Source organism: Schistocerca piceifrons, chromosome 10, assembly GCF_021461385.2.
Source record: "Schistocerca piceifrons isolate TAMUIC-IGC-003096 chromosome 10, iqSchPice1.1, whole genome shotgun sequence".
Lineage (NCBI taxonomy): Eukaryota > Metazoa > Arthropoda > Insecta > Orthoptera > Acrididae > Schistocerca > Schistocerca piceifrons.
Genome location: NC_060147.1, coordinates 21,514,389 through 21,539,945, shown reverse-complemented (window position 1 = coordinate 21,539,945; position 25,557 = coordinate 21,514,389). Strand labels below are relative to the sequence as shown.

The following is a 25,557-nucleotide window of genomic DNA, read 5'->3' as shown; positions in this document are numbered from 1 at the left end:
GCAACTGCCTTCTTTGGATTTGGTTAAGTGTATTATTGCTGCAGAATCAAACATAAAGCACCTTATAGTCGCAGAATGTGTGTAGTGTATAGAATAAATTGAATGTCTATTTGCATGGTACTGTTGAGGAAATGTTATCGACCGGCCACACTCTGGTGTCTTCCACAGAACTTCCTGAGCAGCTTCCAGCAGGCGCAGCAGAGCATTATTGACGCAGCGCACGATGCAGCTGAGGCGGCGAAGCAGAACGTGCAGCAAGCCTACACCAAGGCAGTCCGCATTTCATTGGACATCGACCTCCAGGTGAGCGTTGCTGCTGCACTTCCCGTAAATCATTAGGATATCGGGGGAATTAGTTAATAACGGTGTGGCAAAGATAAAATCATATAATCGATAAAACTGTAATAGACCTGTGACTGTATCATCTTGTTACGAGGATCCAGGTTTGTTATATCAAGTTGTGAGGCAATTTTCCAGTTTGTAGATCCCATTAACACCACTGTAAGCTGATATTTTATTCAGCAGTCTAATTACACTTCTTGATTTTTTAAAATTAAGTTGTCACCTTCGACTTGTAAAATTGCTATAATAGTAATAATAATAATAATAATAATAATAATAATAATCACACATCGATCAAGACGGATCCAACACATGGCTATGAATAGGCAATATATACAGTGAGACAGAAGGATTCATGATTGCAATACAGGATAAAACAACCCTTTAGATCACATAACATCAACAGATACGAAGAAAGTAAATTGGAAAAAGAAAACACTACATGGCAAGCACCCGTATCATCTAACGCAGCCACACATCGATCAAGACGCATCCAACACATGGCTAAGAAAAGGCAATATATACAGTGAGATGGAAGGATTCATGATTGCAATACAGGATCAAACAATAAACACCAGATATTACAGCAAGCATATTGTTAAAGATCCCAATACCACAACAGATAAATGCAGACTTTGCAATCAACAAATAGAAACAGTAGATCACATCACAAGCGGATGTACAATACTTGCAAATACAGAATACCCCAGAAGACATGACAATGTAGCAAAAACAATACGTCAACAGCTTGCCTTACAACATAAACTTATAAAACAACACGTTCCCACATACAAGTATGCACCACAAAATGTACTGGAGAATGATGAATACAAATTATACTGGAACAGAACCATTATAACAGATAAAACAACACCACATAACAAACCTGACATCATACTCACCAATAAAAAGAAGAAATTAACACAACTAATCGAAATATCCATACCCAATACAACAAATAAACAGAAGAAAACAGGAGAAAAAATTGAAAAATACATCCAACTGGCTGAGGAAGTCAAGGACATGTGGCATCAGGATAAAGTCAACATTATACCAATTATACTATGAACTACAGGAGTTATACCACACAATATCCACCAGTACATCAACGCAATACAGCTACATCCAAACTTATATAGACAACTACAGAAATCTGTAATTATTGATACATGCTCAATTACGCGAAAGTTCCTAAATGTAATATAACATATACCATACAGTTAAAAGGAAGTGACGCTTGATCAAGGTCCGCGTCACTTTCCATTTTTAACCAGAAATAACGTCTGAGAAAAGGATAATAATAATAATAATAATAATAATAAATCCACCAGTACATCAACGCAATACTGCTACATCCAAACATACATATACAACTACAGAAATCTGTAATTATTGATACATGTTCAATTACCTGAAAATTCCTAAATGCAATGTAACATATACCGTACAGTTAAAAGGAAGTCACGCTTGAACAAGGTCCACGTCACTTTCCATTTTTAACCAGTCATAACGTCTGAGAACGTAAAGAAATAATAATAATTATTATAATTATCCTTTTCTCAGACGTTGTTTCTGGTTAAAAATGGAAAGTGACGCGGACCTTGATAAAGCGTGACTTCCTTTTAACTGTACAGTATATGTTACATTGCATTTAGGAACTTTCGGGTAATTGAACATGTATCAATAATTACAGATTTCTGTAGTTGTATATACAAGTTTGGATGTAGCTGTATTGTGTTGATGTACTGGTGGATATTGTGTGGTATGACTCCTGTAGTTGATAGTGTAATTGGATAATTTCAAATTTATCCTGATGCCACATGTCCTTGACTTCCTCAATTAGTTGGATGTATTTTTCAATTTTTCTCCTGTTTTCTTCTGTTTATTTGTTGTATTGGGTATGGATATTTCGATTAGTTGTGTTAATTTCTTCTTTTTATTGGTGAGTATGATGTCAGGTTTGTTATGTGGTGGTGTGTTATCTGTTATAGTGGTTCTGTTCCAGTATAATTTGTATTCATCATTCTCCAGTACATTTTGTAGTGCATACTTATTTCTATTATTATTATTATTATTATTATTATTATTATTATTATTATTACTACTACATTTTCTGATTACCCAGGGTTCACAGCAAATTTAATTTTCATTCTGAACTTGTGCCCACCTGTCCATAGATTTTCATCAGTATATTTTCTTCTAATTAATTTCTGAATCCATTGTATCCATGTGTCCATGGTTTCCCACTTTTCTTGCTTTTGGGTGGTTCTCATTTTGTAATCCATCATGGAACACTCTCCTCTGATATCCTATTTTGTAGTCCATACAATACAAGTTGTTTTTCGTCCACAAAATGCGTTTATTCTCTTCCTGTTGATTTCATTTCGGACCCTTTTCTGCCTATATATCGCTGTAGTTCATCTCAGTTGCTATCAGTCTTTCCATTAATAGAGGTGTAATTGTCCATACTTGTGAGCTATACGTCATAATGGTTCTAATAGTTATTCTGAAGACTTTTTTCTTTTGTTTCCTTTCTGATCTGTGAACCCCATAAAATGCCATTTTATGCTCCAGTAGTGATGTTTCCAGCATCTTAAAATACCATAATGCTCCAGTAGTGACGTTTCCAGCATTCATCCCTAAATTAATTTGCTTATCTTGTTTAACACCTTGTCTGGCTTTTCCTCATAGATATTTGTACTTTTCAGTATGTGTAATCATTACCATTCGTTCTTCCAGTGTCAGATCTTGATTTCTTCCTCGTATGACTGTGTATTTTGTTTTGTTCCTCTTGATCTGCAGGGTCTGTTTTTTATGCTTCTCTATTAATTTCCTGGTGATAAAATTTTGTATTTTATTATGTGTGATAAAATTATGTATTTATAAAATCCACGATTGCAGATTTTGGCTTTAACCATTTTAAAGTGGAAACCAATGAAAGCTTGATTGTTTAGTGCAATATGTTCACTGTGTGGTCTTACAATAGCATTCCTATCGCTAGAAGTGACCACAGAAGGTGCTTTAAAAATAGTGAAATATGTCCAGTCCATAAGACTTCACAAGCAATATGAGGTGAAGCTTTATCGTGCATCAAAACAGTTGAGACAGAGCACACTATTCCGTAGAGCGGGGATCACATGTGGCAAATAAGATCACAGTAATGTGTGCCTTTCACACTGCACATGCTAGGTCCTCAGGAACAGAGTTCCTCAAAGAAAAATGTGCCATGGAACCACACCACACAGTGATGTGATCACTATGCAGGTGAAATTCATGAACGTTCATTGGTGGTAACAGTCCCCACATTCAACAATTGTGAACTTCAGAAACATGTTATTCATCTCCAGTGTGGAAAGAGGACCTCTTCAAATTCCTTAAATGTGTTGATACTCACAAAGAACACCAACACTATTGCTGTTATATTGATAAAATAGCTTTATGAGTAATGCCCTGCTCACCTTGTCCAGATTCATGTTGACTGTCTACAAATGTATTGCATTATTGGCATTGAATGCATGTTTAGACATATATTTGAAAAGTGTAAAATTGCAATAGAATTTCATTGGTAGGTTTCTTTTGCTCAGTCTGTTGATATGGAGGCTGTTTGTGACATGTATTTCCTGTTCACAGGCCCCTATTGTAATCGTTCCTACAAATTCGAAGAGTGCCGATGCTATTATGCTGGACTTCGGTAAGCTGACTATCAAGAACAAATTCCACAACATAACTACAGAGGATAAATCTGGACATGTTGCCGTTATCGACGACATCCGCCTGGGACTCGTTGACCTGAAGGTGGCAAGGTTTGTAGCCTTTCATTTATTTCACAGCATCAGCAGTGCATTGCATTGACTAGTAGAATGTGGTTATATGGTGGCCAGAAAGGAGACTCTGTGAAAAGTTTTGAAAATTTGTAGGACAAATGATGCTCACGACCTGGAAGAAGATGTAATCGTGTAATATTTAAGAGAGGGCAACTGTTGCGGATTTTTGTTAAGTATTTCATATCGAGGGATGAAGCATGTTGTTAAGGCGAGGCAATGATTGCATGAACTTGAAAAGTAGAAGAAACGGTGGACGCATTTGTGTTTTGTCCATGGCTGCCCTAGACAGAGAGCCACACATGACATTTGGGAAGTGACTGAAGCAAATTAAAGAATATATTTTAATATATATTCACTCTCATCTAGTAATGATTGGTCACCTTGGCGTTTGCACTCTTTTCTAAGGTCTGGACAAGATAAGTGAAATTTCTATTTTAAGTGCCTTGTACACAAATATTTATTGTATGATAATAGAAGAATATATATAGATATTATTGTTGAAGAAACTCTTCTTAATTATTTTATGAGGTTGAATGTCATGCTGAAGAATCTTATTTCCAGCATTATTCATGACTGCCAAAGGAGTGACTTGCACCATCACAGTCCCGATATAATTATATCTTAGGTGCAAATCAAAGCTGTGAGCAGCCAACAGACTCAAAGTAGAAAATATTGAGTTGAAACAACACATTCTAGCACCGAGGAGACAGGACTCAGAACAGTTAATAATGGAACTTGGTCAGATGCATAAAGAATGTTAATAATGAAAAGAAACCGGGAAGAAATTGAAATTTCAATTGAAGATTTGTTGAGAAGTTATTGTTGGTTCAGTTGACAACCAAGTAGACAACAAAACATTAAGAAAAACTTCATTGATAAATACATGCACCAGAAGTCAAGAATTTAAGAAGAAATTATTTTTTTGATAAATAACAATCAAAGTTATCAGCAAAAGATATGACGCAGTAGGTTATTAAGTTGGTTAGTCAAAAGATTGGCAGCCAACACTGCGCAAAAGAGTGATGACTACTTATATTAGGTCCCCTGCACAGATGTAACAAGTAGCGGTATCATCGGAAGCTGTCCGCCAGCCAACAGCAGTCCAGTCTCACCTAGTACAGTGTCCCAGCTCATCATCAGTATCATGGATGCAACAAACTTCCTCTGATGAATTGTGTTACAGCCAAATTGAAATTTTTAATGGTGTTTGTTCGGTGTGCTTTAAGTTGATTTTGTGTCCCTAAGTTAGTTTTTCTTCTCTTTCTCAGTTTGGAAGTTTTTAGTGGAGAGATAATATTTTGAAACTTATTGCTTTTGTAATTGTATGCCAGTGCAGACTAGAAAACTGGAGTAGCACTTCAAAGAATTTTTGACTAGCTGGAGTGAACAATTTAGGGAATAATGAAGCAGTCAGATGCCAGTCTAGATACAAATAATCTGAATGACAAGCAGATTTAAAAGTTGAAGTAGATGAGTTAAAGAATTCATTAAAAGCAGAGTTAAATGCAACAATAGGTGCTTAGGGTGTTGAAGGTGAGCAAGCCATCTCTGAGACTAATGCTAGGTAAGATGTACCATATTTACTCGAATCTAAGCCGCACTTTTTTTCTGGTTTTTGTAATCCAAAAAACCGCCTGCGGCTTAGAATCGAGTGCAAAGAAAGCGGAAGTTCTGAAAAATGTTGGCAGGTGCCGCCACAACTAACTTCTGCCGTCGAACATATATAACGCTACAGAGGCGTGCTATGCAGGCACAAAGATAAATATTGGCGCCAAAACCTCTGAGTCAGTAAATATATTTAAAAAAAAAAGGTGGAAGACGAGCTTTTTTCTCCGCCCCGAGTTTCGACCACTGCATTTTCATACATTGTCCAACGAAGTAAATACATATTCCGTATTGTTCATCTTTGAATGTAGCAGCATTTCAATGTACTATGAAAATCTGACTGGCAAGACGGTTTGGGAGACACCTGCAAAGATTTTCAAATGGAGAAAAATTTTCGCTAAACTCTACTTCAGAACATCTTCTATCATACGCAGTCTATTATTTGGTTCTTGTTGATCATTATCAAAGAAAGCAGCAGTGTAAGTAACAACAAATAGCAGTCTCTTGCCTTTGTTTCGCTAATGAGACAGTTCCTCTCTTTTTTTGTATCGTAAGCGGCGGTGGCGGCGCGCACAAAAGCAAGCCATGCCGCGAGCGACGACAGGTCGTAAACACGCATTATCAGAATGCGCAAACAATGCATGACACAGTACAATAATGCATTTTCAGCTTAGAGTGACGTAAACACCTAAAACAAAGAGAACGGCACTTATCAGATCAAAGAAAAATAAGCAATCGATTCAAACCAGACGAAGCACGTGAAAAAGGAAGGGTACCCGTATCAATACGGACGGAGCACCTGACGCATAGCAATGGCTACCTTGTAAAGCTTAGCTGCTAAGCTTAAGACTCGAACCAAACTACTGTAGCTGTATCTTCATTCATTCAACCTAAATTGTATCTCATATTACAATGGACCAACTTTGTTTCGATTTGGAGGTGCGGCCTAAAACTTTTCTCTCTTGAATTTCGAGTCTCATTTTTCAGGTGCGGCTTAGATTCGATTGCAGCTTAGATTCGAGTAAATATGGTAACTAATACCAAGTTAGATTAGCATGTTATTGATTAGTGTCAGGAAAAATTGGAAATAAATTTAAAATATTACAGGTAGAAGACACTGTCTTAAATATCTTAAATATAAGATGGGAGTTACATCTAAGGTCACATTTAGCTATCCATCCAGTTAGTGGATATTCTATTGAACTGAACACTGAACTGCATACAGATTTTAAAGAAATCTGTAAGGGAGGTAGGAGGAAAGTATGGTCAGAGGGAGGAGAGGGGGGGGGGGCGAGATTGGGGAAGAGGGGAGAGACAAGGTGGGAGGGTTGAGGTGGACAGACAGAGAGAGAAAGAGGTGAACACAGAGGGGCAGAGAAGGAGCTGGCTTCAATATATGTGTCAAATGCCTACGCAGGTAAAGCTGCGGGGGAAAATGTTATTTGTAATAATATTAAATGTAATTGTTTATTGACCAATATCCACACTCAGATTGTCTCCCTAGACCTTGAATGACAAAACTTATGTAACTATAATAAATTTAATTTTTTATTACTGATAAGAAATACGAACATCCTCGTCCTCTCACTAGACCTCAAGTGACATGACTTAATGTAGTTCCGATAACATTAATTTGTTATTAACAAATAGCCACACTCTGATCCTGTCCCTATGTCGACAGCTCGAGAATGAAATGAATCTTATTGGTCCACTGGGGCTAGTTGCATGGAAATACGGTGGGTAGGGGAGTGGTGGTGACCGTGAATCTGGGCCATTATTCCCAAGATCAAGTGTAATTTCATAAAAAGGAGGGCTGACCATGAATCTGCACTACTTTTTTAACAAAGTAAGAGTCTGTAACATTGTATGGTGGGAGTTTTTTACTGTCACTTAAATCACGTGATGGCCGGCTCAGTGTATACAGCTTCTATTATGAGGGTACTGCCATCAGAATAAAGTGTCACTTGGGCTCTCTTCATGAAATGTAACACAATACGTGTGTGTTACGTACAAATTGTAATTGCTTACCTTTTAGAAATTGAATTGATTATTCACTTAATATAGCATTGTATTATTATCGTTGTTGCTATTGTTTTCTGTCTTACTGTTAGTGTGAATTTCACAGCTCAAGAATTTGACATTGTACTTTTGTCTTTTCCTTGTTTGTTTTTAGAAGTTCCAGGTATGCTACAAAGAACTTTGATTCATTATGCAAATTCTGGATAAAAATTAAGTAATTAAAAACATGGAATTACTTACAAGAAAGGTACGTTTTGTCTTGTTACGGTACGGTGTATTCTTGTGCAGGGTGGCACTGGACATCTCCGTGGACAAAATAGTCAGAGAATGTGTGCTGCTGCAGCCCATCTCGCTCGTCCTTGCAGTCAAGAGGAACCTGTCAGCCGGCTGGTACAAGAACGTGCCCGACCTAGAGCTCCAGGGCCGGCTCGATACTGTCCAGGTGTGTGATCCGAGGTACAATGAGACTGCCTACAAACCCAGACAAAATAGGTAGCGATTGGGCAGCACTTGTCAACAGTCCAATTCCACATTGGGGTCCGCAACCCTTCTTGCATCAGGGGCCCTGCCCCTTCCTGCACCGGGGTGAAGAGAGGGGGCGGGGGGGGGGGGGCGCCTTCTTGCACTGGGGAAGGGGAGGGTCACCCCCTGGCCCGTCTCCACACCATGCACCCCTTTTCCTTTTGTAAATATTACAGGGTGTTACAAAAACGTACGCCCAAACTTTCAGGAAACATTCCTCACACACAAATAAAGAAAAGATGTTAGGTGGACATGTGTCCGGAAATGCTTAATTTCCATGTTAGAGCTCATTTAATTTCGTCAGTATGTACTGTACTTCCTCGATTCACCGCCAGTTGGCCCTATTGAAGGAAGATAATGTTGACTTTGGTGCTTGTGTTGACATGCAACTCATTGCTCTACAGTATTAGCATCAAGCACATCAGTACGTAGCATCAACAGGTTAGTGTTCATCACGAACGTGATTTTGCAGTCAGCGCAATGTTTACAAATGCGGAGTTGGCAGATGCCCATTTGATGTACGGATTAGCATGGGGCAATAGCCGTGGCGCAGTACGTTTGTATCGAGACAGATTTCCAGAACGAAGGTGTCCCGACAGGAAGACGTTCGAAGCAATTGATCAGCATCTTAGGGAGCACGGAACATTCCAGCCTATGACTCGTGACTGGGGAAGACCTAGAACGACGAGGACACCTGCAATGGACGAGGGAATTCTTCGTGCAGTTGACGATAACCCTAATGTCAGCGTCAGAGAAGTTGCTGCTGTACAAGGTAACATTGACCACGTCACTGTATGGAGAGTGCTACGGGAGAACCAATTGTTTCCGTACTATTTACAGCGTGTGCCGGCACTATCAGCAGCTGATTGGCCTCCACGGGTACGCTTCTGCGAATGGTTCATCCGACAATGTGTCAATCCTCATTTCAGTGCAAATGTTCTCTTTACGGATGAGGCTTCATTCCAACGTGATCAAATTGTAAATTTTCACAATCAACATGTGTGGGCTGACGAGAATCCGCACGCAGTTGTGCAATCACATCATCAACACAGATTTTCTGTGAACGTTTGGGCAGGCATTGTTCGTGATGTCTTGATTGGGCCCCATGTTCTTCCACCTATGCTCAATGGAGCACGTTATCATGATTTCATACGGGATACTCTACATGTGCTGCTAGAACATGTGCCTTTACAAGTATGACACAACATGTGGTTCGTGCACGATGGAGCTCCTGCACATTTCAGTCGAAGTGTTCGTACGCTTCTCAACAACAGATTCGGTGACCGATGGATTGGTAGAAGCGGACCAATTCCGTGGCCTCCACGCTCTCCTGACCTCAACCCTCTTGACTTTCATTTAAGGGGGCATTTGAAAGCTCTTGTCTACGCAACCCCGGTACCAAATGTAGAGACTCTCCGTGCTCGTATTGTGGACGGCTGTGATACAATACACCATTCTCCAGGGCTGCATCAGTGCATCAGGGATTCCATGCGACGGAGGGTGGATGCGTGTATCCTTCCTAACGGAGGACATTTTGAACATTTCCTGTAACAGTGTTTGAAGTCATGCTGGTATGTTCTGTTGCTGTGTGTTTCCATTCCATGATTAATGTGATTTGAAGAGAAGTAATAAAATGAGCTCTAACATGGAAAGTAAGTGTTTCTGGACACATGTCCACGTAACATATTTTCTTTCTTTGTGAGTGAGGAATGTTTCCTGAAAGTTTGGGCGTACCTTTTTGTAACACCCTGTATATTAATTCTTCATGTGATGTACTTCATTTGTTTGTATTATTGCAGCTGTGCATAGCTAATGTGGACATAAGTTTTACTGAGAAAATACCTTTCCTTTTTTAGGTAAATCTGAGCCAAGAAGATTACCGTATGGTGATGCGTGTCCTGACGGGAAATCTCGCTGAGGGTCAGCCTGAGCAACCGAAGCCGACAGTCAAAAGTAAGCCGTCTCAGACAGACTGGGAGTATGGTGGAACGTCCCGAATGGATCAGAGGCCTACCACGCTCAATGGTAAGAGTCTCCCTGTAATATTAGTTACTTACTGTCGTGTGATTTGGAGTAGTCCAGGTTTTCTGTGCCTGGGACTGACAGGGGGGAAAAGTTGACTACTTATCATATTTGGCTATTCAATGATTGTCAGTGCCAACTTTTAAATTTAAGTATGACCCACACTCTCAGCCGCTTATGCGATCTGTAACCCTGTGATATTTTAGATCACTAGCATTATTTAACCCTCCACTAGTTGTGCTACGTTCTGTACCATTAGTAGTCACTGCAGACTTGGTTCACAAGGCAGTAAATGTACATTTATAACTAGAACTTAACCAAAGTAATACATACTAATATTATAAATGTGAAAGTAATGTCATCTGTTATGTTTTCATGACTAAAGCACTGAACAGATTTTGATAAAATTAGGTCTAGAGATAGCTTGAACACTGACGAAGAACATAGGCTACTTTACAAAGTATGTAGTAAAACATATTTGTTAATTTGAAGAATATAAGATGAAATAGGGAACAATAATTATTCTTTTTTGAAAAAGCTATTTACTCTTCGACTTTTGAACTTTACCCTGTTTGTGAAAATGCATTTATTGTTTCGTATGTTCTACATAATATGATTCAAAGTGATAAATACAACACATATTCAATCCTCTACGTGTTCAATCCGTAGCTGCTAATATTGTAAGCACGAAAGTAATTCTGTTTAAGTTTTCTTAACTGAAGCTGCTGAACAGATTTCGATTAAATTTGGTTAGAGAGACCTTGAACCTGGTAGGAGAACATAGACCACTTTACAAAGTGTGTAGTGCGAGATATTTATTGATTTGAAGAATATTACATGCATTAGGAAAAAACTTACTCTTTGAAAAAGCTATTTACTCTTTCACTTTTGAACTTTATCATATGTACAAAAATACATTTATTGGGTGATATGTTCTGTGTAAGATACTCAATATAGTGCTTACAAAATTCTAAACACATTTCATTCATGCATCCGTATCAGTACCAATGCTCTTAAATGTGAAAATAACTCGATCTACTGCTTTTTCACAACTCTGCCCCTGAATCAAGTCTGAAGAAATTTGATATGGAGATAGCTTGAATCTTGAGGAAGATCATAGGTTACCTTAGGAAAGTGTATTAACTGTTTGAGTATTATCAACATATTTAAATACACTATACATGTGTGGGATGCAGACAATGCTGGTGTGATGGTTGGTGACTCTTAGTGTTTATATATCATTCTGTGACAGTGTAATCCAATGTTACTGTGTGCGTGGTTTATGATAGTGAGATGCTATGTAGTTGGAGACTTTCTGTGGAGATACAACAATAAAATCCAATGGTAAGCCCGCAGATTTAAAATTATTACCTTAAGTCTTGAAAACGTAAATCTGATTTAGTGCATCGGTCAAAGAGAGCTCGAGTTGAGTTGGTTACTCTAACACAACAAACCTCCGAACAATCTCGTGTCCACTGGAACGTGGATGCAGATCATCACGTGGCCTTATGAGCTTCAGAGACATTAGAACAATCACAAGCTTGTTGCATTTTAGATGCTGTTTGTCACACATCTCCTACAACCTCAGAGATGCTTGAAGACTCAGACTTTTAAAACTTTGAACATAGCTGCTAAGGTTCAGTGACCGTGTCAGAATTATATTGTAACAAATAAGCCCTCGGTCACAAATATTTAATTTTGACTTAATATTTGTGAGTGAGGGCTTATTTGTTACAATATAACTCAGACTTTTGGTGAGGCTGGATTTGATGATTGACTATGTTAATCATAAATTTGTCATTTTAATGGGACAGAGATACAATGTAGCAGTACAATGCAATGAAATTGAAAGGATAAATGGTTGGTATGTGTTGCTCTTGTGAAAGAATCTCACATCCAATACTAATTGCGCCAGTATAATCCCAATAAGCTCTGCCTCTGTACAAGTGTAATGAATTGAGGTATCTTTTAAATATAATTAGAAAATATAATGCATGCTTTCAGATTCAACATACAGCAAAATGACCAGACACTCGTTCATTATAGGCCGGTATACAGGCACTGCATAGGTTTTTATATGTATGTCTTAACACCACTGTATACAGAGAGCCAGCTTACTTGCTCCCCATCAATCAGCATAACAAAAATACTGATGTGTGAGCACACTCACAGGTGACAGCTAGTTGTGAATATATAATTTACTATGTTAAATTTTAATGGAATCTCGAACTCACATGCATTCTGGAATGGTGTCGTGAGGTAACAGGCACAGAAAATCTCCTTGTCCAATGCAGCTGTCTCATTTGTTAGCAGCAAGAATTGTTAAGGAATTGATGTTTCCAAAATACAGTAGGGAATAAAATATGACAGTCCGCCATCGGTGAGCACATCTTAGGCTGTTGTAGATAGCGCACAATTTATCCCACATGCCTGCACCTCCTTTTGTGTTGTTGTAAGTAACTGTCATTTCTGTTTTGCAAAGATATTTGAACCCTCTAGATGCTTATTTAGCTTTGCAGATTCAATTGGCAATTCCATTCCACAAATATAAGTAAGCAGTGCAGTTAATTGATGTGTATCTAACAGAACACTGCAACTTGTACAGAGTAACACTACATTAACAGGAGCACCATAGAATAAACAGCTTTAATATGTGTGTAGCAGTTTCTCTATTACTATTTCATGTAAAGTCAATGGTGCAAATTATGTCAAATGGCATTGCTTGCTTGGGACTATCAGTCCATTGACCATTCCACCACTGCTGCCCTTGTCCAGATGAAACAAAGGAGGAATGTATTAGTGTAAATTGCAGGAAGGTACTCTGGTCATGTAATTCCTAGGTCCAGAGAGATTAAAAGGAAAGGAAAAAATACATTCGTGCAGGCTGCAAGTCCATGTGCGACTACTGCAGGGTAAATAAGAATTGTTTTGTTCTCCTTTTCTTGATGTTTGCTGGGGTACACCTGCTAGTGAGTTCCACCCAACAGTGTTCCAGCAATTTTCATAGAACCTCACATCTTTGCACATGGGTGGGTGCTGAAAGAGAGTGTTAATTGCCCGAAAACCACTTGAATGACATAAGCTATTGAACTTCGAACTTTCTCTGTTCACACCTCCTTTAATAACACAAGCGTGTATACTAAGCGGATTGACAGACTGTTTTGTACCTATGATGTGTATGTATCTTGGGCAAAAGCAAGACAAGAAGTTAGTTGTATGTTTTGGCAATGTTGACTGAAATACTCTCTTTCAAATTCTAAAGGTGGCAGGGGTAAAATACAGGGAGCGAAAGGCTATTTACAATTTGTACAGAAACCAGATGGCAGTTACAAGAGTCGAGGGGTATGAAAGGGAAGCAGTGGTTCGGAAGGGAGTGAGACAGGGTTGTAGCCTCTCCCCGACTTTATTCAATCTGTATATTGAGCAAGCAGTAAAGGAAACAAAAGAAAAATTTGGACTAGGAATTAAAATCCATGGAGAAGAAATAAAAGCTTTGAGGTTGAACTGATGACATTGTAATTCTGTCAGAGACAGCAAAGGACTTGGAAGAGCAGTTGAACGGAATGGACAGTGTCTTGAAAGGAGGATATAAGATGAACATCAACAAAAGCAAAACGAGGATAATGGAATGTACTCTAATTAAGTCAGGTGATGCTGAGGGTATTACATTAGGAAATGAGACACTTAAAGTAGTAAAGGAGTTTTGCTATTTGGGGAGCAAAATAACTGATGATGGTCGAAGTAGATAGGATATAAAATGTAGACTGGCAATGGCAAGGAAAACGTTTCTGAAGAAGAGAAATTTGTTAACATCGAGTATAGATTTAAGTGTCAGGAAGTTTTTCTGAAAGTATTTGTATGGAGTGTAGCCATGTATGGAAGTGAAACATGGACGATAAATAGTTTGGACAAGAAGAGAATAGAAGCTTTTGAAATGTGGTGCTACAGAGGAATGCTGAAGTTTAGATGGGTAGATCATATAACTAATGAGGAGGTATTGAATAGGAATGGGGAGAAGAGAAGTTTGTGGCACAACTCGACAAGAGGAAGGGACCGGTTAGTAGGACATGTTCTGAGGCATCACGGGATCACACATTTAGCATTGGAGGGCAGCATGGAGGGTAAAAATCGTAGAGGGAGACCAAGAGATGAATACACTAAGGAGATTCAGAAGGATGTAGGCGGCAGTAGGTACTGGGAGATGAAGAAGCTTGCACAAGATAGAGTAGCATGGAGAGCTGCATAAAACCTGTCTCAGGACTGAAGACGACAACAACAACAACAAGTCAATTCAAAGGTCATTTGTCACAGCATTCCTTTTAACCGTGATCTTTTTTTCGTTTTTCCTTGTCTTCTAAACATCTTTAAAGCCTGCCACCAGGGACAAATGGTTCCACACAGCAGCTGGAGACACTCATTCACCATGATGTTCAGTATAAGTAGTGGGTTCAAGAATCTCTCTCTTGTGCAACATATTATAATAATATCTCCCACAGTGGGCTGTCCTGACGCTTACTACTAAATGTTATGAACATCATTCATCTAAAAATTTCTAAATATGTTGTCAAATTTCAATATTCATCAGTGTGAGAGCACTTAGTGACTTCTAACAAATTTTAAGCATAATTTAAATGTTTCTTAAACTTTTTCTCGCTTACATGCATAAAGTAAATATTTAACTCGGTAAGTCATTTGTAATCAAAGATTTAGAGATATTTTGTACATGGGAGTTCAGCTAGTTAAAGAACAGGGGTTTGCTGGTAATACACTGATAAACCAAAAACATTACACTGAGGTGACAGAAGGTAATGGGTTGCCCCCTAATATTGTGTTGGACCTCCTTTTGCACATTGTAAAGAATCACTCAGTCTCAACAAACTGTTGGAAGTCCCCTGCAGAAATATTGAGCCACGTTGCCTCTACAGCCATCCGTAATCGAATGAAACAATAAGTTTACTGTTACCAGCCACTGGTGATGTTAACACTAAACTTGTTGTTTCATTTGATGTCAGTAACAGTAATAGAAAACCTAAAATGTTCACATTTGAAGCCATCCATAACTGCGAACATGTTGCCAGTGCAGGATTTTGTGCTCAAACTGATCTCTAGATTATGTCCCATAATTGTTCGGTGGGATTCACATCGTGCAATCTCTGTGGCCAAATCATTTGTTCGAATTGTCCAAAATGTTCTTCAAACCAATTGAGAAGAATTGTGGCACGGTGATATGTTTGGGAACATGAAGTCCATGCAGGTGGTCTCCAAACAGTCAAACATAACCATTTCTACTCAATGATCAGTTCAATTTGAGTAGAGGACCCAGTCAGTTCTGTGTAAACACAACCCACACCATTACGGAGCCACCACCAGCTCGCACAGTGCCTTATTGACCACTCGGGTCCCAGCTGCGTGGAGATTGTGCCACATCGAACCCTACCGTCAGCTCTTGCCGACAAAAGTTGGGACTCGTCTGAGCAGACCACGGGTTTTTAGTCACCTAGTCTCAAACTGATAAGGTCACGAGCCCGAGAGAGGCAATGCAAGTGATGTCGTGCCGTTAGCAAAGACAGTCACGTCGGTCGTCCGCTGTGTAACCCATTTGCACCAAAGTTTGCCTCACTGTCCTAATGGATTCATTAGTGTAGGTCCCACATTGATTTCTGTGGTTATTTCACGCTGTGTTGCTTGTGTGTTGGCACTGAAAACTATGCAAACACCACTGCTCCCGGTCATTACGTGAGGGCTGTCGGCTACTGGGTTGTCGGTGTTGAGAGGTAATGCCTGAAACTTGGTGTTCTCGGCACACTCTCGATCTCGGAATATTGACTTTCGTAACACTTTCCTAAATGGAATGTCCCATCCGTCTATCCTCAACTACCGTTCTGTGTTCGAAGTCGTGCGGCTATAATGGCATCAGAAACCTTTTCACATTAATCGCACAAGTAGAAATAATTGCACTACCGATGCACTGTCCTTTTATACCTCGTGTACACGATACTACCGCCCTCTGTTTATGTACGTATTGCTCTCCCACGATTGTCATCCCGGAGTATGGCCACTGCCCACTGCAAAACAGAATGCCACCTAGTGGCATTGTAGGCACTTGACACATAAGGAAAGTACAGGGTTATTACAAATGATTGAAGCGATTTCACAGCTCTACAGTAACTTTATTATTTGAGATATTTTCACAATGCTTTGCACACACGTACAAAAACTCAAAAAGTTTTTTTTAGGCATTCAGAAACGTTCGATATGTGCCCCTTTAGTGATTCGGCAGACATCAAGCTGATAATTAAGTTCCTCCCACACTCGGCGCAGCATGTCCCCATCAATGAGTTCGAAAGCATCGTTGATGTGAGCTCGCAGTTCTGGCACGTTTCTTGGTAGAGGAGGTTTAAACACTGAATCTTTCACATAACCCCACAGAAAGAAATTGCATGGGGTTAAGTCGGGAGAGCGTGGAGGCCGTGACATGAATTGCTGATCATGATCTCCACCACGACCGATCCATCGGTTTTCCAATCTCCTGTTTAAGAAATGCCGAACATCGTGGTGGAAGTGCGGTGGAACACCATCCTGTTGAAGATGAAGTTGGCGCTGTCGGTCTCCAGTTGTGGCATGAGCCAATTTTCCAGCATGTCCAGATACACGTGTCCTGTAACGTTTTTTTCGCAGAAGAAAAAGGGGCCTTGAACTTTAAACCGTGAGATTGCACAAAACACGTTAACTTTTGGTGAATTGCGAATTTGCTGCACGAATGTGTGAGGATTCTCTACCGCCCAGATTCGCACGTTGTGTCTGTTCACTTCACCATTAAGAAAAAATGTTGCTTCATCACTGAAAACAAGTTTTGCACTGAACGCATCCTCTTCCATGAGCTGTTGCAACCGCGCCGAAAATTCAAAGCGTTTGACTTTGTCATCGGGTGTCAGGGCTTGTAGCAATTGTAAACGGTAAGGCTTCTGCTTTAGCCTTTTCCGTAAGATTTTCCAAACCGTCGGCTGTGGTACGTTTAGCTCCCTGCTTGCTTTATTCGTCGACTTCTGCGGGCTACGCGTGAAACTTGCCCGCACGCGTTCAACTGTTTTTTCGCTCACTGCAGGCCGACCTGTTGATTTCCCCTTACAGAGGCATCCAGAAGCTTTAAACTGCACATACCATCGCCGAATGGAGTTAGCAGTTGGTGGATCTTTGTTGAACTTCGTCCTGAAGTGTCGTTGCACTGTTATGACTGACTGATGTGAGTGCATTTCAAGCACGACATACGCTTTCTCGGCTCCTGTCGCCATTTTGTCTCACTGTGCCCTCGAGCGCTCTGGCGGCAGAAACCTGAAGTGCGGCTTCAGCCGAACAAAACTTTGAGTTTTTCTACATATCTGTAGTGTGTCATGACCATATGTTAATGAATGAATGGAGCTACAGTGAATTTATGAAATCTCTTCAATCATTTGTAATAGCCCTGTATATAAGCAGAGCACAGGGTGAATGGTGAATCATTCTAGTGGTGGCAAGGGTCACAGATGAGTAGTTCACAGGTGTAAACAACTTTAACACAGGACAGTTTCATGTAAAGCATAGTTGCTACTCAGCATACAACGGAGATGCTGGGACGCAGAAAGGCACGACAAAAAGACTGTCAGAAAGCACATATTGTCGTGGCCTGGTGCTTGGGGACAAATGTGAAACTGGTTGCCTGTTTGCATTAATCTCTTAAAACACTGGTCTATTGAAAGAAAGTGAGGACGAGGTCACGATGTTAAAAGTTTAGATATTATTCCGATGTTAAAATTTGAATACCTGTCGTCCGTCTGGAGGAAAAGATGGCCGTGCCATCAGCACTAATTTGTAACGGCAGTACCCTTAGTAGCATCACATTTCAGTTGCATTTTGAAAGACGGGAGCTCTCATCTTTACTGTAATTTCTACTGTTAAATCTGTGTCATTGAGCCAAATTGTATTAGTTCATAAATTACAGGGGTCAGACACACATGTGGAAACACTGTGAGGAAGACACGTTTGAACATAAATGCAGGTGCTGGCTGAGCCTGCGGGTGGCACTTTTGTATTTGGCCACGAATGGCCACTGTGAAATCTCCTCAATATGTTGCAAGTGTGGGTCACGGTCAGAACACTGTTATGTGTAGTTGTGAATGCATTGTGTAAGAGCTTAGTGAATTTGAATGACCATCCAGGTTTATGTTTTTTGTTATTTCCTTAAATCACTCTGGGGTAAATACTGAGACGGTTCCGTTTGAGATTTCCTTCCCTGTCCAAGCTTGTGCCCTGTCCCTAATAGCCTTACTGTTTACAGGACACTAAACCCTAGTCTTCCCTCCTTACTTCCGCTGTGAGTATTCACTGAAATGCCTTTGTACAACTGCTGCTGAAACAGTGCAAATAAAGTTACCACAGTTGAATGAATACTACTAAAACATTACACTACTGGCCATTAAAATTGCTACTCCAAGAAGAAATGCAGATGATATTAGGGTATTCATTGGACAAATATCTTATACTAGAACTGACATGTGATTACATTTTCACGCAATGTGCGTGCATAGATCCTGAGAAATCATTATGGCCAGAGGTGGTTGTTCTGGGTACGAACAGCCTTGATACGCCTGGGCATTGAGTCAGAGCTTGGATAGCATGAACAGGTACAGCTGCCCATGCAGCTTCAACATGATACCACAGTTCATCAAGAGTAGTGACTGGCGTATTGTGACGAGCCAGTTGCTGGGCCACCATTGACCAGACGTTTTCAATTGGTCAGAGATCTGGAGAATGTGCTGGCCAGGGCAGCAGTCGAACATTTTCTGTATCCAGAAAGGACCTGCAACATGCGGTCGTGTATTATCCTGCTGAAATGTAGGGTTTCGCAGGGATCGAATGGAGGGTAGGGCCACGGGTCGTAACACATCTGAAATGTAACGTCCACTGTTCAAAGTGCTGCCAATGCGAACATGAGGTGACTGAGATGTGTAATCAATGGCACCCCATACCATCACGCCGGGTGATACGCCATGATGGCGATGATGAATACATGCTTCCAATGTGTGTTCACTGCGATGTCATCAAACATGGATGCGACCATCATGATGTTATAAACAGAACCTGGATTCATCCGAAAAAATGACGTTTTGCCACTCGTGCACCCAGGTTCGTCATTGAGTACACCATCGCAGGCGCTCCTGTCTGTGATGGAGCATCAAGGGTAACCGCAGCTGTGGTCTCCGAGCTGATAGTCCGTGCTGCTGCAAACGTCGTCGAACTGTTCGTGCAGATGGTTGTTGTCTCACAAACATCCTCTGTTGACTCAGGGATCGAGATGTGGCTGCACGATCCATTACAGCCGTGCGGATAAGATACCTGTCATCTCGGCTGCTAGTGATACGAGGCCGTTGGGATCCAGCAAGGCGTTCCGTATTACCCTCCTGAACCCACTGATTCCATATTCTGCTAACAGTCATCGGATCTCGACCAATGCGAACAGCAATGTCGCAATACGATAAACCGCAGTCGCGATACGATAAACCGCAGTCGCGATACGATAAACCGCAGTCGCGATACGATAAACCGCAGTCGCGATACGATAAACCGCAGTCGCGATACGATAAACCGCAGTCGCGATACGATAAACCGCAGTCGCGATACGATAAACCGCAGTCGCGATACGATAAACCGCAGTCGCGATACGATAAACCGCAGTCGCGATACGATAAACCGCAGTCGCGATACGATAAACCGCAGTCGCGATACGATAAACCGCAGTCGCGATACGATAAACCGCAGTCGCGATACGATAAACCGCAGTCGCGATACGATAAACCGCAGTCGCGATACGATAAACCGCAGTCGCGATGGGCTACAACCCGACCTTTATAAAGTTGGAAATGTGATGGTGTGCATTTCTCCTCCTTACACGAGCCTCATGTCAGCACGTTGTAGGTGTCGCCACCGACGCCAGACTTGAGTGAATGCTCTGAAAAGCTAATCATTTGCATATGACAGCATCTTCTTCCTGTCGGTTAAATTTCATGTCTGTAGCATGTCATCTCCGTGGTGTAGCAATTTTAATGGCTAGTAGTGTACTTACAGTCCAATGTTAACTTGTGCAATAGATGTCATACTGCTTGTAACAATATCTGTGAACTTTAAAAATACTTAGGAACTTTTATTTTTATTTTAAATTGTAATATATTTCATTGTCTGTAACAGTTCCTCAGATATATCAGAAACCATCAGTCTCAGATTCACAAGCAGAAGCAGAAGCTGAAACAGCCGCGGTGACGACATCTCTCAAGTTCACGTTCACGATGGAAAACCTCATCATTGACCTCTACACCGGTGGACTGAAAGCTGTAAGTGTGGATCATTTTTGTTCACTTGTAAAGATGGTATCGGTGATAACCTCCTCTGATATGAACTACTTGCAGTGAATAACTACTTTGCTCTTTGGCGCATTTCAGGTATGTGGGCTGTGGGAAGTGCATACGAATAGGAGAATTATTTAGTTTACACTGTGCATTACACTCCGCTTAGATGGTGTGTCCACAAGCATTATTGGCACCTGAACTGCTCAGTCTTCACAAATTCAGCTTTAGGAAATGCTTGTGCGATCCATCCTAGAATATTGCTGGAGCTTGTTAGACCCATACCAGATAGGACCAACAGGAGCTATTGTATGCTTACAAAGAAGAGCAGCACGAATTGTGACAGGTTTGTCTGACCCATGGGAAAGCATTACGGAGTCACTGAAAAACTCAAACTGGCAGATGCTTGAAGATTTACGTCAACTATCTCATGAAAGCCTGCTTCCAAAGCATTTAGAGCCAGTACTAAATGTAAAATCTAGGAATATATACAACTGTATAATAAACGGAAACATTCCACGTGGGAAAAATTATATATAAAAACAAAGATGAGGTGACTTACCGAACGCAAGCGCTGGCAGGTCGATGGTGTGTCTATCGACCTGCCAGCGCTTTCGTTCGGTAAGTCACCTCATCTTTGTTTTTATATAAAATATATACAACTGGCTACATATGGCTCCTGTGAGGACTGCAAAGACTAATTACAGTTTGCACAGAGGCATTTAAGCAGTTGTCCCCATGCTCAATACACAAATGAAATAGGAAGAAACCCCAAAATGTGGTGCAGTGGTACAAAGATAGGCAACTCACTTTAAATGTTCAGAAATGTAAAATTGTGCGTTTCACAAAATGAAAAAATGTAGTATACTATGACTGTAATATCAGTGAGTCACAGATGGAATCGCCCAACTTCTGCAAATACCTGGATTGTAGATTTTGGTTTATTGCTAGAATACTGTGCAAAAAGGCAAATAGTCTACAAAGGAGAATGCCTACAAATATCTCGTGCAACCCATTGTTGAATGTAGAACCCATACTAAATAGGATTAACAGGGGATATTGAACAGATGAAGAGAAGGGCATTATGAATGGTCACATGTTTGTTTAATCCTTGGAAGAGTGTTACAGAGATACTGAAGGAACTAAGTTGGAAGAATCTTGTAGATAGACATGAACCGTCCCGAGAAAGTCTAGTAACAGAGTTTCAAGACTAGCTGTAAATGACGACTCTATTTCTCGTGTCGGGATTGCAAGAAGAAGATTAACACTATTATGAGAAGGAAAGTTGCTACTCACCATATAGCGGAGATGCTGAGTCGTAGATCAGCACAACAAAAACACTCTCTCAATTATAGCTTTTAGCCATTAAGGTCTTTGTCAGCAATACACACACATACACACACTCGCGCAAATGCAACTCACACACACGACTGCAATCTCGGGCAACTAAAACCACAGTTTATTAATCTTTTCCTCAGGAGATTAAATTAATTACAACACACAAGGAGCCATTTAAACTACTATTCTTCCTGTGCTCCATACGAGAATGGAACAGGAAGAAACCCTAATTACTGGTAAAACTTAGATGTACGCTCTGTCGTGCTCTTCACACTGATTTGTAGACTATAGAAGTAGATGTATATGTCTTTGTTTGGATTTTTATAGTTTATGGCATTGTCCCCATAAATTTAATAGGTAACATAATGTTCTAGGTTATATTTAATAATGAAGCCAAGGGTGCTTCTAATTAAGGTTACTGTCCATTAGATAGCACTTTCAGCTTGACAATCATTCAGTCCACACTCACAGTGGCCATTGTCTTTACAAAACTATTTTTACTCTATTTAGTTTCACTCTGCAATAGTCCCCGTGAAAATTACTTAATTTTAAATCAAACTCTGTTTAGGATAGTTACCTTTTCCTATTCACACATGCACTAGTGTTATGTCAAACACTTGAGCCATTCAAATCTGATAAAGTTTCGCTCATAATTTGTTATTACAAGGGTGATTCGAAAAGTTCTGGAAATCACCACGAGAGGTCAGTGCTAACGCAATGAGTTGTTCACGTGATATTCATTGGACTGTTGACTGTAAACACATGCCACATCCAGTGCTCTCGGAAGAGAGCTGTGGCGGTGATGTGGCTCTGTTGTTGTTCCCGCGTAGTGATTTATGAAGATGGAAAAAATCGATATTCGAGCAGTGATCAAGTATCCTTCGGAATTTTTATTGGCAGATCCAGGTTTCAGCTAGAAACTAGCCATTCTCAATGTACTATCGTTGTTGATCAATGCATGTAATGCCTGTTGGTCGGGCTTTATCCACAGTTCATTCAATGAACCGTGAATGAAACCTGACCAACAGCCATTACATGCATTGATCGAAACTGATAGTGCATTGAGAATGGCTAGTTTCTAGCTGAAATCTAGATCTGCCGATAAAAATTCCAAAGGATGACTGATAACTGAAATCTATTATTTACAAATCAATATAACAGTCGTTGCGTGCAACAGCCTCTGAATGGAGGATAACCTGATAGTGATTAAGTACTTCGTAAACAAAGGTATGAAAGCAAATGACATTTGTGTCAATTTACAGTATACGCTGTGGACTCTGCTCCTTCATATTCAACTGTTGCCAAGTGGATAAATGAATTTAAATTTGGTCGGGAGAGCTTAGATGATGATCCACATTGTGGTCAGCCGAGATGTGTCACTACTCTAGAAATCATTACAAAAGAGCACAGAATTGTCACATAGGATCGCCGATTGAAAGTGCGTGAAATTGCTCACGCTTGCCAGATGTCATCTGAAAGGGTATATCACATTTTAACTGAAGAATTACAAATGAAAAAAATTATCTGCAAGATGGGTGCCGCGACTCTCGACGCTGGATCAAAGACGCCTGAGAATGGACATATCGGAACAATCTTTCAGGAGAAACGAACAAGATTTTTTTTGTGCCAGTTGGAGAAACAGATGAAACTTGGGTGCACTACTATACTCCAGAGACAAAACAACAGTCAAAGCAGTGGAAACATGCCAATTCTCTGCCACCAAAGAAAGCAAGGACAATACCTTCTGTGGGAAAGGTCATGGTATCAGTGTAACGGGATGCGAAGGGGACTCTGTATGGAAATTATATGCCCACTGGGCAACAATTACTAAAGAATACAATGCTAACCTCCTGGACAAATTGAAACAAAAGATATGTGAGAAAAGGCCAGGTTTATAAAGGAAGAAAGTATTCTTCCATCAAGACAATGCATGCCCACATGTGCTGTCAGCATGGCACAATTACACGAACTGAGGTGTAAATTTTTGCCACACCTGCCTTATTCACCTGATATGGCTCTGTTGGACTTCCATCTTTTCCCAAAACTGAAAATTTTTCTTGGTGGATGAAGATTCACTTCCAACAAATAACTGATAGCCAAAGTTGACAACTATTTTGCAGGACTGGAGGAAACTCCATTTTTGAGATGGGATCAAGGCACTGGAACATTGTTGGACCAAGTGCATTAATCTACAAGGAGACTACATTGAAAAATAAAATAAAGTTTCAGTGATTTAAGTACCTTTTTTCTTTTCTTTTCTTTTCTTTTCTTTTCTTTTCTTTTCTTTTCTGTTCTGAGAACATTTCAAACAACCCTTGTATATTGATGCCAAAAGTAAGCCCACCTAGAGGTTGTACATACATTTAGGTAGGAGAGGCAAATGGAATGGATTGAGTGTCATCTGATGTTGAGGGTGGGTCTACAGTTCGTGGTAAAAACTCAGATAGGTATGTGAGTGTTATGTTTTTCCTGTTTGAGCACTATTGTAATTTCCCTTTGTAGCAGTGCAAGAGCAGCAAATTTTCCCCAGACACAAATATTTAAAATAGTTTGTCGTATGGGTGCGTCTAACATTGATACAAATTTGATGTTAAAAGTGTTGCCAAAAGTAGAGGATGAAGATTAGAGTTCCAGTAACATGCGCACAGAGGTTAAATTTTAAGCATTGCATTTCACTTATGAGTAACTTGAAACAGTGCAAAGTTGCGGTCATTCGGGTATGAAGAGATGTTAGACTTATCAGTGCAGTTCTTATTTCTAAGGCTGTCATTGTCTCTAATGTGAAATACATTTTGTGAATAAACTGCCCTGATCCTGAGTGCAAAGTTGAATGGATCCCTCCTAATACCACAATATGCTCTCAGTGAGAGATTGGGAGTTCTCCAAGGAGGTGTCCAAATGGACCAAAAATGAAGTTTAGGCAGAGTGCAGCATTTCCACCTGTAAATATACATACTTTATCCTCTACCATATACTTCAAAGTGGTCAGCAGATTCTTTCCATTGTTCTACTGACAGGTCGAGGATAGGAAGAATGACTAGTTGTACACAGTTGCAGAAACTGTTATTTATCTGATTCTGTGATATCTACAGGATTTGTACCTGATGTGATGAAGAATATTCATATTTTCTATTCTGGAAGACTACTCTTGAAATTTTCTACCTATGTTCTCATAAAAGTTACTGCTTCTTTCGTAGAATGTGTCAGTGAAGGATTTTTAGTATTTGTGTTACACTCCGTCACCAGTAAAAGAACCTTGTGAAAATTTGAACTGCCCTTCTTTGTATACATTTAATGCCCCTGTTTTGTGACAGGGTCAAGAGATCCCCACCAGTTGACGTGCCCCTGTAGCAAGAATAAATGAACTTTATTTATACACTCAAACAGAATGCAACAAAACCGCCATTAAAACTTGAATCAACACTTTTAGTATAACATGGCAAAAATAATGACTAATTTACCACATCTTATTATGGATATCCTCCACAATAAAATAATAAGTATCTTTT

At 40.0% G+C, this 25,557-nt stretch overlaps 1 protein-coding gene across 1 annotated transcript in view; it reads left to right on the top strand.

Moving 5' to 3' along the window:
* Positions 1-25,557, top strand: part of LOC124719041 (vacuolar protein sorting-associated protein 13) — a 447,369-nt gene that overhangs the window by 138,468 nt on the left and 283,344 nt on the right. Inside the window, exons 22-26 of the mRNA XM_047244711.1 lie at positions 169-303; positions 3,973-4,145; positions 8,079-8,232; positions 10,169-10,337; positions 20,556-20,698. Of these exons, the coding sequence (XP_047100667.1) occupies positions 169-303; positions 3,973-4,145; positions 8,079-8,232; positions 10,169-10,337; positions 20,556-20,698 (774 nt within the window). The remainder of the gene's footprint in view (positions 1-168; positions 304-3,972; positions 4,146-8,078; positions 8,233-10,168; positions 10,338-20,555; positions 20,699-25,557) is intronic.